This window comes from Netta rufina (genome assembly GCF_964035555.1).
Source record: "Netta rufina genome assembly, chromosome: 1".
Taxonomy (NCBI): domain Eukaryota; kingdom Metazoa; phylum Chordata; class Aves; order Anseriformes; family Anatidae; genus Netta; species Netta rufina.
This window is the reverse complement of record NC_140123.1, coordinates 141,004,382-141,019,692: the sequence shown is the minus strand read 5'-3', so window position 1 is coordinate 141,019,692 and position 15,311 is coordinate 141,004,382. Positions and strand designations below refer to the sequence as shown.

Here is a 15,311-nt window from a genome sequence, read left to right as displayed (position 1 = left end):
GTTCCTGCATTTAAACAACTAATACCCATGCTGTCTGTTTTTTAAACTAAAATTCCTTGTTTCTGCTTATCAATAATGAAGTGCACGACATGCCTGTCCTCACTCCATTGTTCAGAGCACACCTTGCATGTTCAGAGCTCTGCATTTTTATTTTTTTTTGCTGCCTTTTTTTCTCAGCTGCTGTAAGCTGGCCTGCTGCAGTAACACATGAAATTGAGGCAAACACAAGTTGACACAAAATATTATGAGCACCTGGTAAACTGTGTGAGGAACCACGTGTGTTAAATGCAATCACAATAAGGGGTTCTGTGCTGGGACATGTGAGCATGATGCTGCACAAGGGAGAAAGCCCAGATGGGGGAATGGAAGGATTTGGAGAGGGTAGAGGGAGCACAGCTGCACTTGGAGATGTGGGCACAGCAACATATGAAAGACGTGGCTGCACGCAGGTTTGGTACATGAACACAGTGTGGAGAAACAAAACTGCAAGCAGATGCTCACAGAATGGTGTTTTCATATCTTACTTACAAAAAATATTAAAAACCTACAAACAAAGGAGGAAGACAAAGAGGCTAAAGTGGAAGCTAAAAAGGAAAAGTTACCAGAGAAGCTTCAACCTGCCTTCAAAAAAGATCAGGTAACTTATAAACCACTGATTTAGATGTTGTAGGGAAACTTAAGAAAATAAATAAGGAACCTATAACTGAAAGTTGTTTGTTCAACAAAGTACTTAAATGTGCCTTACTTCAAGAACATGGGTAATCCTGCTGAAATAAATAGGGGATGAAGCTACTTATGGTGCTTAACATTAAGTATATGCTTAAGTGTTTTGTTCTTTTAGGGCCTTACAACCAAGACCTGTTTGTCTTAGAACAAATACTTCAGTTAAACTCAGGTCAGGCAATAATACAAGGATGGTTTGCACCTTAGGGATGAATTTTTCAACTAATCATCCTTCCCTGGTTTCCTCCCATTTACTGTGAACGTTTCCCCTATGACTGAGACCTACTCTTACCATAATAATAACAATAATCTAGGCCCTTTGGCCACCTGAATGCCTCAACTAATGATTTTCCCCCAAACTGCAATGTCCCATGATATAAACTGTGCATACCCAAGATTCTTCTTTTGTTTTAAAGAGAAATTCTACAAAATTTACTGCATTGCATTTCCACTGTAAACACAGGAGCTGGTGCCATGATGTTTTACTGTATGGTAAGTAAATAAGATTTGGGAACCATTTACTCTTCAGGTTACAGCTGGCAATCAGGGAGCCAAGTTCCATTTTATGCAGCACCTGAGCTTTTGGGTCAATGTAGCAGGTATCAAAATGGCCCCTGATCCTGGCCAGACCTTGGGACTAGTCATCTTCTTGCAGGTTTGCACCCGTTTAGGTTCAGCCAGCTCCACGTGGCTTAAAGGGAGCCACAGCACAGAGATTTAGTAACAGGCAGCTTGTTGCCAGTGCAGCTGCCTTGAGGTGCTGAGGGCTACACAGTGTCTGGTCCAGTGTCCTTAGTTGTAGGAAGGCAGCTTGATTAATTCAGAACATGCTGCAGAAGCTTAGCTTACCCTCAGAGAGAGGTGAGGGCAAATCATGTAACAAGGTTTTCTGTCCAGTTACCTGAGTTGACTGTGCATATTTTTAGTAAGGTACAGGAAAAAGCAAATAAAGTGATGAAGATGGTTAAAAGATTGGTTTCAAAATGAACAGGGAGACGAGACTGCCAATACTAAAATAACAGTCTAGAAAGGGAAAGAGTTAAATGAAGCCTAGGAGATACGTCAAAATAATGCTTAAAAAAAATGAAATAGTCACTGTACCTGATTACCCTGATTGTGAAACCAGAGGAAGGAACTGTGCAGAAAATAAGGGATGGATTATATTAAAGCTGTTCATATGATGGAATCAGCTTGTAATATTCACTGTTGCACACAATCATTGAATATTCCAAGTAAATGTAAAAAGTGGGCTGTAAATGTTTGACCGCAAATATTGATTTGGAGTGAGGAGTGCTTGAGACACAGTCATCCTGCTTAAGTTCGTGTGGAGCTCGATCAGCACTCAGTGGTGCTTCTGTCATCCTTTTCAGCCATGCCTACAAGGCTGGATTCTTCCAGGAAACTGGCAAGACTTTTGAAAGTAACTTGTGATTTTAGTACCTTTTGGATGATCAAGGTGAGACAGTTTGAGAGAGTACCACTTTTGGTGCAATGCTGAATATGCATCCACTGAAAGGTTAAACTTTTACACGTGTATCAAGCTGAACATTCAACATGTTCTGCTCAGGTTTGAAAACCTCGGTTGTTGCTTCTTGGCTCTTGAATTAAAAATGACAGTCTCAGACTCCAAACAAAGTCAAGGTCAGGCTCCTATCTCCACTTCTTCCCCCCGTGCAAGAATATATAAATTCAGTGAGGCTATTTTAGACACGTATATGGAGTTAAGAGGATAGCATTATCCTCTTAGTAGTGAACAAGATGCTGAAGGAATACTTAACCAGATTTGCTTCCGCAATTGTGCAACACAAGTACATATCCTTTCTTAATGTGACCAAAATCTGGTCCTCAAAGCTCAGGTTTCGATCAAATTAGCAAACAAAATCTGTCTCCTTCTCTGAACTGCCCCACAATTTTGGGTTCTCAAAACTGGCCTGAAAAGTTCATAAGAACAAGCTTTCTCATGATGTGAGACTTCTGGTATTTCCTGCTTCCAGTTTGGCTAGACGTACCGCAATGGTTGCTTTTCTCATGGTATTTGGGTATAGTCGTTGGCTCTAAATGGATGCCCTAGACCCAGATGCCCACAGCTTTTAAGTCACCAAGAAACTGAGCCCAAGCAAGGAATAAAATTTGCCAAATGGCCCCAACCTCAGTAACTGATTCAGTGTTTTCTGAGTGTTCAAGTCCTAGATTTAAAAAACTTGATTCTCATGTATAAATATATAAGCCTACCAGGAAAGAAGTAGCATGGAGAAAGATTAAAGTATAAATAAATTATGTTGAAAATTAGCTAAACGTGCTTTTGGCCAGGTTTTTTTTTCCTTGAGGGTCAAGATTTGAGAGACAGTGCAAACTGTGTTCAGTTCATGTAATGCCACCCATCCACTCCATCTGTAATCAGAGTAGTCCTTTTCACTAAATTCAGTGGGAGCTGAACTCATCTGTAATTCAGGGAAGCACTGATACAAGAGAAAATAATTTTCCTGTTGCCTTCCTCTGGAATGGGACATAATGGATTCAATTTCTTTGCTAATCAGTCACAGTTTTGGCATTAAAATTAGTAGGAAAAGTATTGGACATGAAAGCTGTGAAATGTTTGTGTTATATCTTGTTTTATTATCTTTTTGAATAAAGAAGCCAAACTGCAGTAATGATTTTCTCAAATGCACACATATTACCATAAATCCTACTGCCTTCTGAAATGATGTTTCTTAACCTATTAATTTTTAAACTATATTGTTTTAATATTAGTTTTCTCAGCAATTTCAATTAAGATGTAAGAGATATGACCTTCCCCAGTGGACTTCAATACATCAGGCAGCTGGAAGATTGGCTTTTTAATGAGACTTAGAAAGGTCTTGATGAAAATCTCAGCAAAGGAAATCCTATGCTCTCAAAATCCCAACACAGACATCCTGGCATTTGAAATCTTGCAACAATCAACATCGTGGGTCTCCATATCACCCTGTCTGGGACTGAAGGTTTAAGAGATTGCCAACAGACAACAGAGATTTATTTATTTATTTATTTATTAACATGTCACTGGCTAGAATCTTGCCCAGATTTGGGAGCGCCCAAAAGACATTACTGTCCGGCGGTATTCATTAGACTCAATGAATAGCACTGGTTGTCTCAGCACAGCTCCTAGAAAACAGAAAGACATTCCTTGAGGCAGCTAGCAATAATGGCCTTGTTTGCTAGTAGTCACGGCATCACAGCCAAAGAATGCACGACCATGGAAACTGAACTCCCCTCTTGTCCATCAGGGCAGGGCTGCCAGGTCGTAGCTAGAGCCCATTGGCAGGAGCACATGGGGAATGTCTGCGCTGCTGCTGCCTGCTCTTGGGATAGAGCAAGCATCTCTGTGCCTTGTGTCCAGCATCACTCCCTGGTGTCAAACTTACTTAAGTAGTATGACCACCCAGCACTGACTTGTGGTGTGTGTCACCTCCGCATTGCCTGCTTTTATCTCTAGGTGCAGTTTGGAACTCAAAAGCTGCTCAAAGCTGCTGTGTTGCAGACAGGACTGTTATGGTTATGGAAATTATTTTATTTTACTTAATATAGCAAATGGGATGGTGACAAGCTTTCAAGTAACAGAAGATTATTATTATTATGATTTTCTTGCTTGCCCACTTCATCCAATATGGTACAGTTGGGAAAAAAAAAATAAAAAATTGGGGGGATTTTTGTTTTCCTCTGCTGCTGTTGAAAGTTTATTTAGGCTGCTAGTCCAATTCATTTTCTTAGTGCTGTGCTGCAGAATGATCTGCATATATCCAAATAGCATGAACTTACCTTATCCAGCAAAGTTGGCAATTGATGAAGGTTACAAACTATTCTGTTGCTTCAATGCTCTAAACCTTGTACCAAGAATGTAACAACAGTCCTATTCCCAGAGGGCTTGCAGCCCAGGTTTGTCATAGGCTGCAGTGGAAGGGAGGAGGATTGGGATGCCTGAGGAAGGTGCAATTGTAGAGAGAAGTGATGTGGTAGCAAAGTCCCACAGCTGCAACAAACTTTCACAGAAGACTGATGATTTTAGATGTTTTCATCTTGAATTCAGGTCAGGCAGACAGGGTGATGGATGATCACATTTTTGAGCTTTGCAGACTACTTCTTCCGTAAAGCACATATGCATTGTGAAGACAGTTACTTAGTTAATCGCTAAGATTAGTAAATCACTTGGTTAATACCAAGAAATTTGTGTTCCTTGACTGTTATTTATAATGACTCACTGTGACTTCTCTCCCTCCCCCCCTATGATTTACGGTATCTCCTGAGCAGGTAAAAGATGACAAGGATAAAGAAAAAGCACCCAAGGAGGAAATGAAAAGTGTCTGGGATCGTAAAAAGGGAGTTCCTGAACAAAAAGTACAGAATGGAGAACGTGAACTCACTTCCCCCAAACTTAAATCTACTGAGAATGCTTTTGGGTAAGTTCCAAGTGAGCATGGGGCTTGTTTATGCTAGAACAAAGCAGGGGGCCTTCTCAGGGGTTTCTCTTTAATGGCCTTGTGGCAGCTGTGAAGAAGACTTACACTGGCATCATGAGTGGAAGCTCTGGTGTTCACTGGGTGGTTAGGTTTGAATTAAGGTTGTTGGCCTGTTTTCTAATGGACTGCCATCCCTTTGTTACAGTGACAAAACAAGGTACAGAAAGCAGATATAAATAGTACCTTGTGCCCTCAGTAGAGATGAGCAGCTATATTTCTCTGCTGGAATTTTCCTTCCTTGAGGGACTTTCAATTAGAATTTCATTCTAATATCTGCACAGAGGCCAGTAATGACCAGATTTTTCCAGATTTTGTAGTCTCTAATATTTTTAATCAGATCTCAACCTTAAATAACTCATTTTCCAATTATACATCTGCTTTTAATCAGACTGCATATCAGTACGAAGCACAATTCAATTGGTAACTCTTGATAGAACTTCTCTCTTGATTTCAAGGCAAACCTTCAAATTAGTGACTTATCTACAAAAGTGAGTTTTCAGTTAGATGAAAACCTCTCCTAGCCTATATATATATATATATATATGTCTTTTTAAAAGTTGCATTGTTATATATATTTTTTTTTTTATTTTGAAGGAAATACTGGCCTTGTGGCTGTATTGGGAAATTCATTGAAAGTAACAAATTGCTAAGGAAGTTTATTAAAAAGGGATTCTGCCTGCTAAAAGGAAGGGAATAAATGAAACAGAGCACAAATTCTTCCTTCTAGCAGAGAAACATGAATTGGTTAGAAATTTTTTTTATTTTTTTTTTTTTTGCCTTCTGCACATCTCTTTCTCTTTTACATTGGCACAGGCAAAGAAAAGGTTAAACACTCCAGGCATGCTTAGAAATCCATGTAGGTCAGATGGGTTTTGCTGTTATATCTCAGCATTCCCCTTGTGATTCTTCCGGGAAAACCAAACTTTCTCAAAATAAAATGCAGTTCATAAGGCCCTGGAGACACCCTGACCTAAGGCCAAAAGACAGAGGGAGTCAGGCAGCATGGAGATGGGATAGCAGGAAATGGGCCTTGCTTAGAACTGTCCTGCATCATGACTTGGGTCACATCATCAATAACACGAGAACGGTTTTCTAAAAATATTTTTGTTGTGTTTTCATTTGGTTCACTTCCTGTGGGAGACAGGACTTAGTGGCAACATGTAGATCTGTATTTCCACTCATTTTTTCTTCTCCTGTTTTTTTTCCACTCTTTCCCAAATGTGTGAAGAAGGGTGTCTAACCTAAGGCTTTCTTTGGAACTGTCTTCTTGTTTTTACATGAACACATCAGATACTCATTAGGAAGCATGTAACTTGGCTAACTCTCAATGGTGAGGATTGAGAATAAAATAGGGTAGTGAAGGCTAAAGAAAAATCTTATCTGCGTCTTGTTTGTCCATGTCAGCCAGAAAATTACTGAAAAAAAAATACATATATTTTACAGCTTCTCTTTCCCATTTCCCCTCCCACCTACCTTTCTCCCCATTCTTATGCAGGACTGGAAAAGTCCTAAATATGAAGTAACACGTTTTTCACATTGTTCTGACATTTTTGGCTCCCACAAATCACTACTTCCCTTTTCCTCCTTGTCTGAAAGCTGGCAACCAATTTCATTTCTTAGCACCAAAGAGGTACTTATGAAACTATTCCTCCACCCAGCATCTCAGTGCTAATTTCTCAATCTTGACAATAGGGAATGGAGATTCCCAGAATCTGTTGAAAACAGAGGATTTTGGGAGCTGGAGGAAAATACAGAGAATTACTGCCAGCTTATTGTTTCCTATTTCAGATTATGCGGAGCCAGTAGGGAAAGTCCTGTGTGCTGCATGAGAATAAAATGAGCTAGAAACTTAAATGATCTTCACTGTAAGAAGGACAAAACAGTCACCTGAGGTCTCCAAAGAAAAAAAATAAAATTAAGACTAGATTCTACTTTTGGCTTTTATGAGTTGAAGGTTGAGAGTAGTTGTTGATTTCTTTGAGGCCATCTGCACTGAAGTCAGTAAGGACTAACCTTTCTCATATACTGATATAAAACAGAGCAGTTATTTATTAAGAGAATCGGAGTAACTGGTATGTTCTTAGCTCTCTTAATTTTGAGTGCTGAGCATTTGCCCTTGCCAGTGATATCATTATACCTATCAAAGGTGACCTCTTTCACCATTTTGTAGATCTGGCTGGGCTGACAACACTGAGTTTAGAGGGCAAGAGCAATAAATAAACAAACAAACAAATAAATAATTAATAAATTAGTTTCCTGGGATGTTTGTTACAGAGGTTGCAAGCCTGCAATGAAGCAGGAAAGCCTTAAAAAAAAGATTTCTTGAGGGCTGCACAGGATAAATGAATTGGATCTTTAGAAATACTTGGTGCCCTATGGGGTTCATGGGTTGTTCTGGATTCTTGTGACCTCTGTGAACTAAATCAGAGGTATTTCAGGGTGAACACCCAAAAGTTTACCTCAAACCTCAAGTTTCGATCCTTGCTTTGTTTTTGAATAGTCTAAGTGAAATTTCAAATAAAGCTTCCAATGTTTTCTCACAATGTTTTAGTTATTTGTATATATGTTTTGTATTAAAAAAGCACAAGGGTTCCTTTCTTTAAATAGGTGTCACTATCTGATGCAAGCCCCTATCAGTGACCCCTCACAACAACATGACTCTTATGGTGGAAGGTAACCTTCTGGTTCTACTTTCCTGGGTTAAGTAATTGCACTGCAAAAACACGTTCAGGAATAGGACCTAGAGGAAAAAAAAAAAAAAAAAAAAAAAAAAGAGAATTGTGGTCAGGTGATGTTAGGGAAATCTGTGCTATGTACCTAAAACTCTAGATTAGAAAATCAAGTGTGAAAGTGTCTTAGGGATACATAAATTCACAGATATCTGGGAGTTTTTTTGGTTTTGTTTTTGTTTTTTTTCCCATTAATTTTTGATGTTATATATAGAAAAGACTTCCTAAAACCAAATAAACACATTGCAAAATAAATGTCAGGTCTTACTACTTTGGTGTTGAACTTTCACAGATAAATTCCAACAGGTGAGATTCACATCCCAGGGTCAGTTTGGTTATGCTGGCATTGTTTTTTAATAATACAATTCAAAAACCATGCATTCTACCCTGCTGCAGCTGAGTTTCATCCCAGTCAGTAAAACCATGTGGGGGCAGAGTAATCTGTGTTAGCAGATCCTATTGCAATATTGAAACTACAGATAATTCAGCTCCGATCCGACAACCTGTTCTATATGGTTAACCTTATGTAGATGAAGGATCCATCTGAATGAAGAGTGCATTTACAGGACTGGGTGTTATTCACCAGACTGCAAATTTATATCATATTTGTTATTCATGTTGTCATCTCTAATCTCATCATCGCTAACAGTTACTATTTTTGTTGGAACACTTGATTTATACTGTCTCATGACATTAAATTCTGCAACACTCTGGCTCAGTTAATGAAGTCATTAATATCCAGCTTTTCTAAATGTCAACAGAACAGAGCAGAAAGTTCTTTAAAAAATCAGTAAGTACATTCCTTTTCTGTCCCTTGTCAATAGCACACTGATACCTCTGTGTTACCTATCTCCTTGTCAGCGGTAATACTAAACATGCTCAGGGAGCAGACATTTGACTAAACACTGTTGTGGTAACTGTTTAACTAGGTGATACTATCTGACTCTGTTGAAAGTATGCACTTCGCCTATACAAATACTTTTTTTTTTTTCCTTGTATTCTTTCTGTCTGTCTGTCGTATTAGAGCTGACTGGAAAACTTGTTTTTCTTCTGTGGAAGGGGTCGTCATTAATAAATTATTGCCAGTTCCTTAATTAAAGTCATACCTTCCCTGGAAACTTTCAGCAAAGATGAACCTTTCTATTCGTACAAGCTTGCTGAGTCCAAGTGATAGGTGCTTTAGATTAGGTAGGGACCTAACAGTTTTTAAAACTGTTGAAACCGTAGGAATCTCACCACTCTCATTTCCTTCTGTCTTCCTCAAGTGAAGTAACTGGTTCTGTTCCCAAAGATGCTTGTCATTTTCTAAAGGGATTATATAAAATATTTGCCTTTGAAAGCAAAGGGTTATGCATATTTTATAACACAGAATATAGGAGAGTATCTTTACTCTATTTTTTAATTTTATTATTATTATTTTTTATATGTAAATTTGTCTCACTTAAAACCAGCAGAAAGGAATTAGTTATGGTTTTCCATTGCTTTGTTTTCTGCATAAAGTACAGTATACTTTTTGTAAGTGCTTCCTCTGTACAAAAACTGCAAGGCAGAGATGTGAAACTTCAGTGGTTTACTGTATACCATGGAGATACTGATAAGATATGTCTTGCTAAAGTTACATGAGATGTTAAATATTTCAAGCTCATTAGCTGAGTTGTGATAAAACTGGAGGTGGCCTGCGTTCTCAGATAGAGTGGTACAGTCCCTGCTTCACAAGTACATGAGACTGCTTCCTCACTGGCAGCAGATAGGAGAGGTGTTCCTCCAAGTATACCAGCCTACCTAGCTCCCAACAAAAATGCTTTGTGTTCAGTGTAGTTTACAAGGAGCAAAAGATCTTGTGAGGCAGTATCCTCATATTGCTGGTGAATGTGGGGCAGGGGGATGGCTCTGGCTAGGAAGGGAAAACCTGTGGTGCATTAACTTGCCTTTCATTTCTTTCCCAGCCGCTCCAACTTGAAGGGAACTGCGAATGCCCAGGAAGCAAAGGCAGGGTCCCAGGTAGAGGCTGGAAAGCGGCTAGATGACTTCGAGAAGCTGAAGGAGAAACAGCAGGAGGCAGCTGTGGAGCTGGATGAACTGAAGAAAAGGCGGGAGGAGCGCCGGAAAATCCTGGAGGAAGAGGAGCAGAAGAAGAAGCAGGAAGAAATTGAGAGAAAGGCCAGAGAGGAGGTAAGTGTAAAGTAAGACATATTGATCTCTGGTTTTAATCCCTTATTGTTACTACTTTGCTTCAATCAACCATGGATTAGATGGTAACTCTTTACAGCAGTGTCCATACAGACACCTTTTGGCAAAGAGGTCATTGGAGCTGGATGAGAATGTGTTTGTATTTAACAAAAGGGCAGAAGAAGGCCATAGGAGACTTGCACATAGGTGACGATGGAGTGTACAACAAGGAAGGCAAGACTAAACCCAAACCTGCAGGCTAAAGTGGGCTTCTCTTTCTTGGATGTGATATTGTTGGAGTACTGTGTGGGAATTTGCTGCCATGACTTTGCTTCAGGTTGTACATTTGCTTCAGGTGTCCCTGTCTGGGAGCTCTATTTGTATCATGTGCTCTTATGGTCACGTGTCAGGACATGGTCTGTTGCAGTTATTTCAAATATGCTACCAACATTAAAATTGCCCCATTTACCCTTCAGATGTAACTGCAAGTATGCCATGTTTGATATCAAACATGACCACATCACAGAGGTATTCTTGTGAGAACCTGAGGTAAAACATGCAGGGCACCAAGAAAAACTGCAGTTCTTGTCTCTCTCTGAGAAAAGACAAAGCTGTAGTAATGTCTTCATGAGCCAGGATGTCATCTACAGCAGTTGTAACTTTCTTATCTTGTTGGGTATGCAAGATTCTGGAGGCAGCGTTACAGCCACAGACTTCTTAGTTTATTTGCAGTCCTTTTGATGTAGCACAACTTGAATTACAAAGTGCATGGCAAAAATTTGTCTGCTGTAGATGAGCTGGAATGCTGATGTTATATATAGTTATGATGGGCAAGATCTCATTAGGAAGATATTCTTGTCTATTTAAATATCAAGTACCCAAGTACATCTGTTCGCTTATGCTTCCTTTGCCAAGGGACTCTATAAATAGATTTTCAAATCTCTGGTGCATCATTTAGGAATCTCACATGTTTGGAAAACAAATGGTGGAAGAATAATAATAGCATTAGCAGATGAATGCCAATTGCTTTAATATGGTATGCTCTTTATAGTACAATTCAATAGATGCTGAGATTGCCCGGTGTCTTGCTGTATAACAGACCTTGCTAACCAGCACACACAGTGCTTGTACTTGGAGGGCTTCTGGTTTGACCTGTAGCTTATGAAGTAAAAACTCAAGTTATGTCTCTGGAGGGAAAATTATAAGCACTTCCTCTTCACTTTCGGGGCATCTTTTGAATTTTCCATGTGAAGTATTAACCTTGGCACATGTGTCAGAGCAGATGGAGAGAAGTACAATACAAAGGTGACACATGAGGGTACAGAGAAACTGAATCTGGGAAACGAAATGAGACCATGGGAGTTTATGTTTCTTACACCTGTTTAGACAAACTGGAGTCTGTGCAATCTGTTTGATTGACTGGTTCTCTTGTAAACCTGTTTGCATCAATACTCAGAGCACATCTAATTGTTCTTCCAAAATGTTTTTAATTGTGTGTACAACTACAAAAAATGATATTAGGCTTCTGAAATCCAGTTCATAATGAAAAAGCATTTTTATAAATGAGCTTTATTCTCTCTTTAAGCAACACTACATGACAATAAGGCTGGTGACTTCCCTGTGAGGAGAGACTAAAGTAACGGAATAGCTGTCTTCCTCACTTATTTAATAATACGATGAATTGACATCAGAATGTCTTTCTGATATAAGCTTTCATACAAGTCCCCGAACTAGCATAAGTCCCTGGCTAGCATAAATACCTGTTCTTAGAAAGTGTGCTAAATTTTTGCAGGACTACAAAGCCCTGTAATGGTGATGTAGTTTCTGAAAGAAGAAATAACCTTTATTATTTGTTTAGGAGGAAAAGAGGAGGATGAAGGAAGAAATTGAAAGGAGAAGGGCTGAAGCTGCTGAGAAACGTCAAAAGATGCCAGAAGATGGTGTATCTGAAGAAAAGAAACCATTTAAATGCTTCAGTCCTAAAGGTTCATCTCTCAAGGTAACCTCCCCACTAACTTCTATATAGTACCGAAAAAGTAATAGGAGCTGCAGTTCAAACCAATTGGTAAACACTGAAGCATTGCATAAATACTTAATATCAGACCTGGGCCAATGTTCTGAAATAGGCCTTTGCCTAAAGCCTTCAGCTGAAAGACTTCATTCATTTGGATGACTCAACATTAGACACCCTTTTTAAAATGGTCTGTCATGTCAGTTACCTGTTGTTGGTCAAGAATGTCCAAAAAGATTCTTTACCTTCAAGAGGAAGGATACTTAGAGTTGCATTACTGTGCTGATTTTCAATGTTAATTTATTATAGGACTGCTTTGTGAACTGGAGCAGAAAAGATCACACATAGAACATTCTCTTCTTTCACAATGCCACTCTCTTCTTCCACAATTACTTTCTTCCTTGCCAAATTACTTTGTCTTTAAGCATATTCAACCTAATCATCATTAATTGAAATTGTCCCATATGGTAGTTCTAGCTTATGTCTAAACCCTCCAAAACAACATCTAGAAACACTGGGATGGATTTTATTTTCTTACATGATATTAAAAACAACAACAACAACAAAACACCTTCTCTTGCTGCAGGAATTTCTAACTGGTCTTCTGAGGCCTATATTATTTCGGATGTCAGATAAATCAAATGACCTTTCGGCATGGAAAAGAAATCTTGGCCTCTCTGAAATTATTGGGAATTCTGTTTTGATATTTAGTCTAGTCACTTCCTCAACTCAAGCTAAAACTACAGATCTGTTAATCATATTCACCCATCTTTTCCTTTTTTCCTTGTGAGGCATTAGTCAGGTAAGAATCCAAAATGTCTGTCAAAAAATACCACTTAGTGGGCACTAGAAAGAAAAAGAACCAGTCAGGACATTGTCAGGTAGGAGTTTATGTTGGGTCATGAAGGATATCTCCATGGGATTAAGAAGTGTGTGTCATAGGTGACAAGCTGCATTTAGTCAGAATGACATTTCTGCTCATACAGCTTGCTCTTTGAGCTTCAACCCTATACTGCTTTGGGTCCTGTTCCAGGTAATACAGTGGCCAAATGCTTTTGGCTAGACTTGGATTTGACTCCTCAGGCACATCTGAACCTGAAATTTGAGGACAGAATACATACAGCTGTAAACAAAGATTGCCAAGTTGCTTCCCAACTTCCACCTGTTAGATAAACCTGGTTTTTTTGGTTGCAAAACATTATGTCAAGAATGGATAGTGTAATTGTACAGCTTCTTCCTAGTCCTCCTGAGAGGGCTTCTTTTTCTTCCTTCTGTCTGTTGAGATGCCTTTTATGACATACACTTGGAGCTTTAGTTCACAGATGACTCATAAGAAAGGAAATTATACTTGAGTATGCATAATAGCAAGATATAGATCATAATTTTGGGGAGAGTGGGACAAAACAGTGGATTTGGCAGGAGGTTAATAGGTTTCAGAGAGGTTTTGGACTGATGCTACTAAGTGTATTTTTAGAGGAAAGCTGGAATTTTCCAAATGTTAAACATTTGAGGTCTGATTTTTTTATGATGATAATTGCTGCTGGTTTTATGACTTGTTAAGTAGAAGTTTTTTTTGTTACAAAAACTAATCTATGCAACTCTGTACATATTTTTTCCCTTTTCTCTCAGTCTCTTTGAGAAATTGGTGATACTGTAGATATTTCGGTCTGGTGTCTGTGGGCAGCTAGAGCATACATATAATGCTGTCAAATCTTCACGCCCTAAAAAGTTTCTTGGCCTTCTGTGGTCAGTAGCTGAGAAGGCAATAATCTAGTTTTAAAAAACTGACACCAACTTTGAGCATTTAGAAGACGGTATCTATTGTCACCTTCTGTTTGGACAGAATTCTCATTTTGGCCTAGCCTGTTTGGTATACATTTCTCTCATTAGGCTATCATACAGTGACCAAGTTATCTTTTGACTGGTAAAGCATCTGGCACATATTTTGTTCCTTGATGAATGTATTATCTAATTAGATATGTCATGAATCATGTGAGAAATATAAATACTCCATTGTCAGTGGAGAGTTGGAACTGATGATGAAAAAAGGAGTCACAGTATTGAAAGACCATATGATGCATGTGCACATTGTCTTCTCCTAAATCAGTCTGGCAAAGCATGCTCTCCCATCCCATTCTACCTCTTGCTCTCCCTAGTTTAGTTCACAAAAATGGTACTACAGTGAAAGAATGAGATTTTCTGCCCAGTCTTTATTGATTTTGCCTTTTAGACAGTTTCATTACTCATGTTTTTTTGGGAAGGAGTGATCATGACATCTTGAGCAACTGCTCCTAAATTTAATCAGGAGTAAACAGGGTATTTTGGTACCGATTCTCCTCTGCTGGTGGGGGTGAGCTCCCCCACTACAGAAATGCAAAAGCAGTTAGGTACTGAAGGGAGAAAGCAACAGCAGGTGGCCAGGGGCAGGTTATCTCCTGCTTTTGCTGCAGATATCTCCAGGGAAACATAGGCTGATGTGGCAACCAGCGCTCCCCACAAGGTGATGCTGACAGCTAAGACTGAAGCAGGACTTTTCAGGGCTTGAGATTTTTATTTGTACTTTTTCCTTGAAGACCTATCTTTTCCTATCTCAGTATTGCTTAATACTGGAGAACTGGAGCACTGACTGGAAAGAATTAGACCACACGCAATCAGTGCTTTCTAGGAGATGAGCTGCTCTTGTGGCAGATGGAAAACAAAGGAGTAAGGACAGGATTGTTAATGCTTGTTTTTCCCCCTTTTTGCTGCTGTAGCAGCACCCTAGTCTGCCAGGTAAACTGGCATAAAATGGCCTGCTCTGCACAGATGCTGCTGACAACAGGAAAAAGCCTAACTGTGCTTACTTAATGAAGCAAAAGAGCGTGGGAGGCTCAGGAGAAGCCACTTTACTCCCAGGCACTACCACTCAGAATGGATTTTCACCAGGTTCTTCCACCTGTCAGGCATGAGGTGAAATTATAATAAAGGGATTTCTGTCTTTATACATATTTCCTCTTCCCTGTCTCCCTTGGCCCCGTTTTTCTGAAAATAATTTTCACTACATCAGTTTAAGGCACTTTTTGTTGTTAATATCTAATACACAATTTAAAATTCCTAAGAATCATTTAAAAACTATGCATGAAACAAATGTTACTGGAAATATTTAAATGGTGCTTGTTTTCCAAGTCATTGACTTTAACTGTG

General features: G+C 39.1%; 1 protein-coding gene across 1 annotated transcript in view; it reads left to right on the top strand.

Moving 5' to 3' along the window:
- Nucleotides 1-15,311, top strand: part of CALD1 (caldesmon 1) — a 92,566-nt gene that overhangs the window by 65,535 nt on the left and 11,720 nt on the right. The window contains exons 5-8 of the mRNA XM_084303226.1: nucleotides 450-637; nucleotides 5,011-5,159; nucleotides 9,895-10,120; nucleotides 11,976-12,116. Of these exons, the coding sequence (XP_084159352.1) occupies nucleotides 450-637; nucleotides 5,011-5,159; nucleotides 9,895-10,120; nucleotides 11,976-12,116 (704 nt within the window). The remainder of the gene's footprint in view (nucleotides 1-449; nucleotides 638-5,010; nucleotides 5,160-9,894; nucleotides 10,121-11,975; nucleotides 12,117-15,311) is intronic.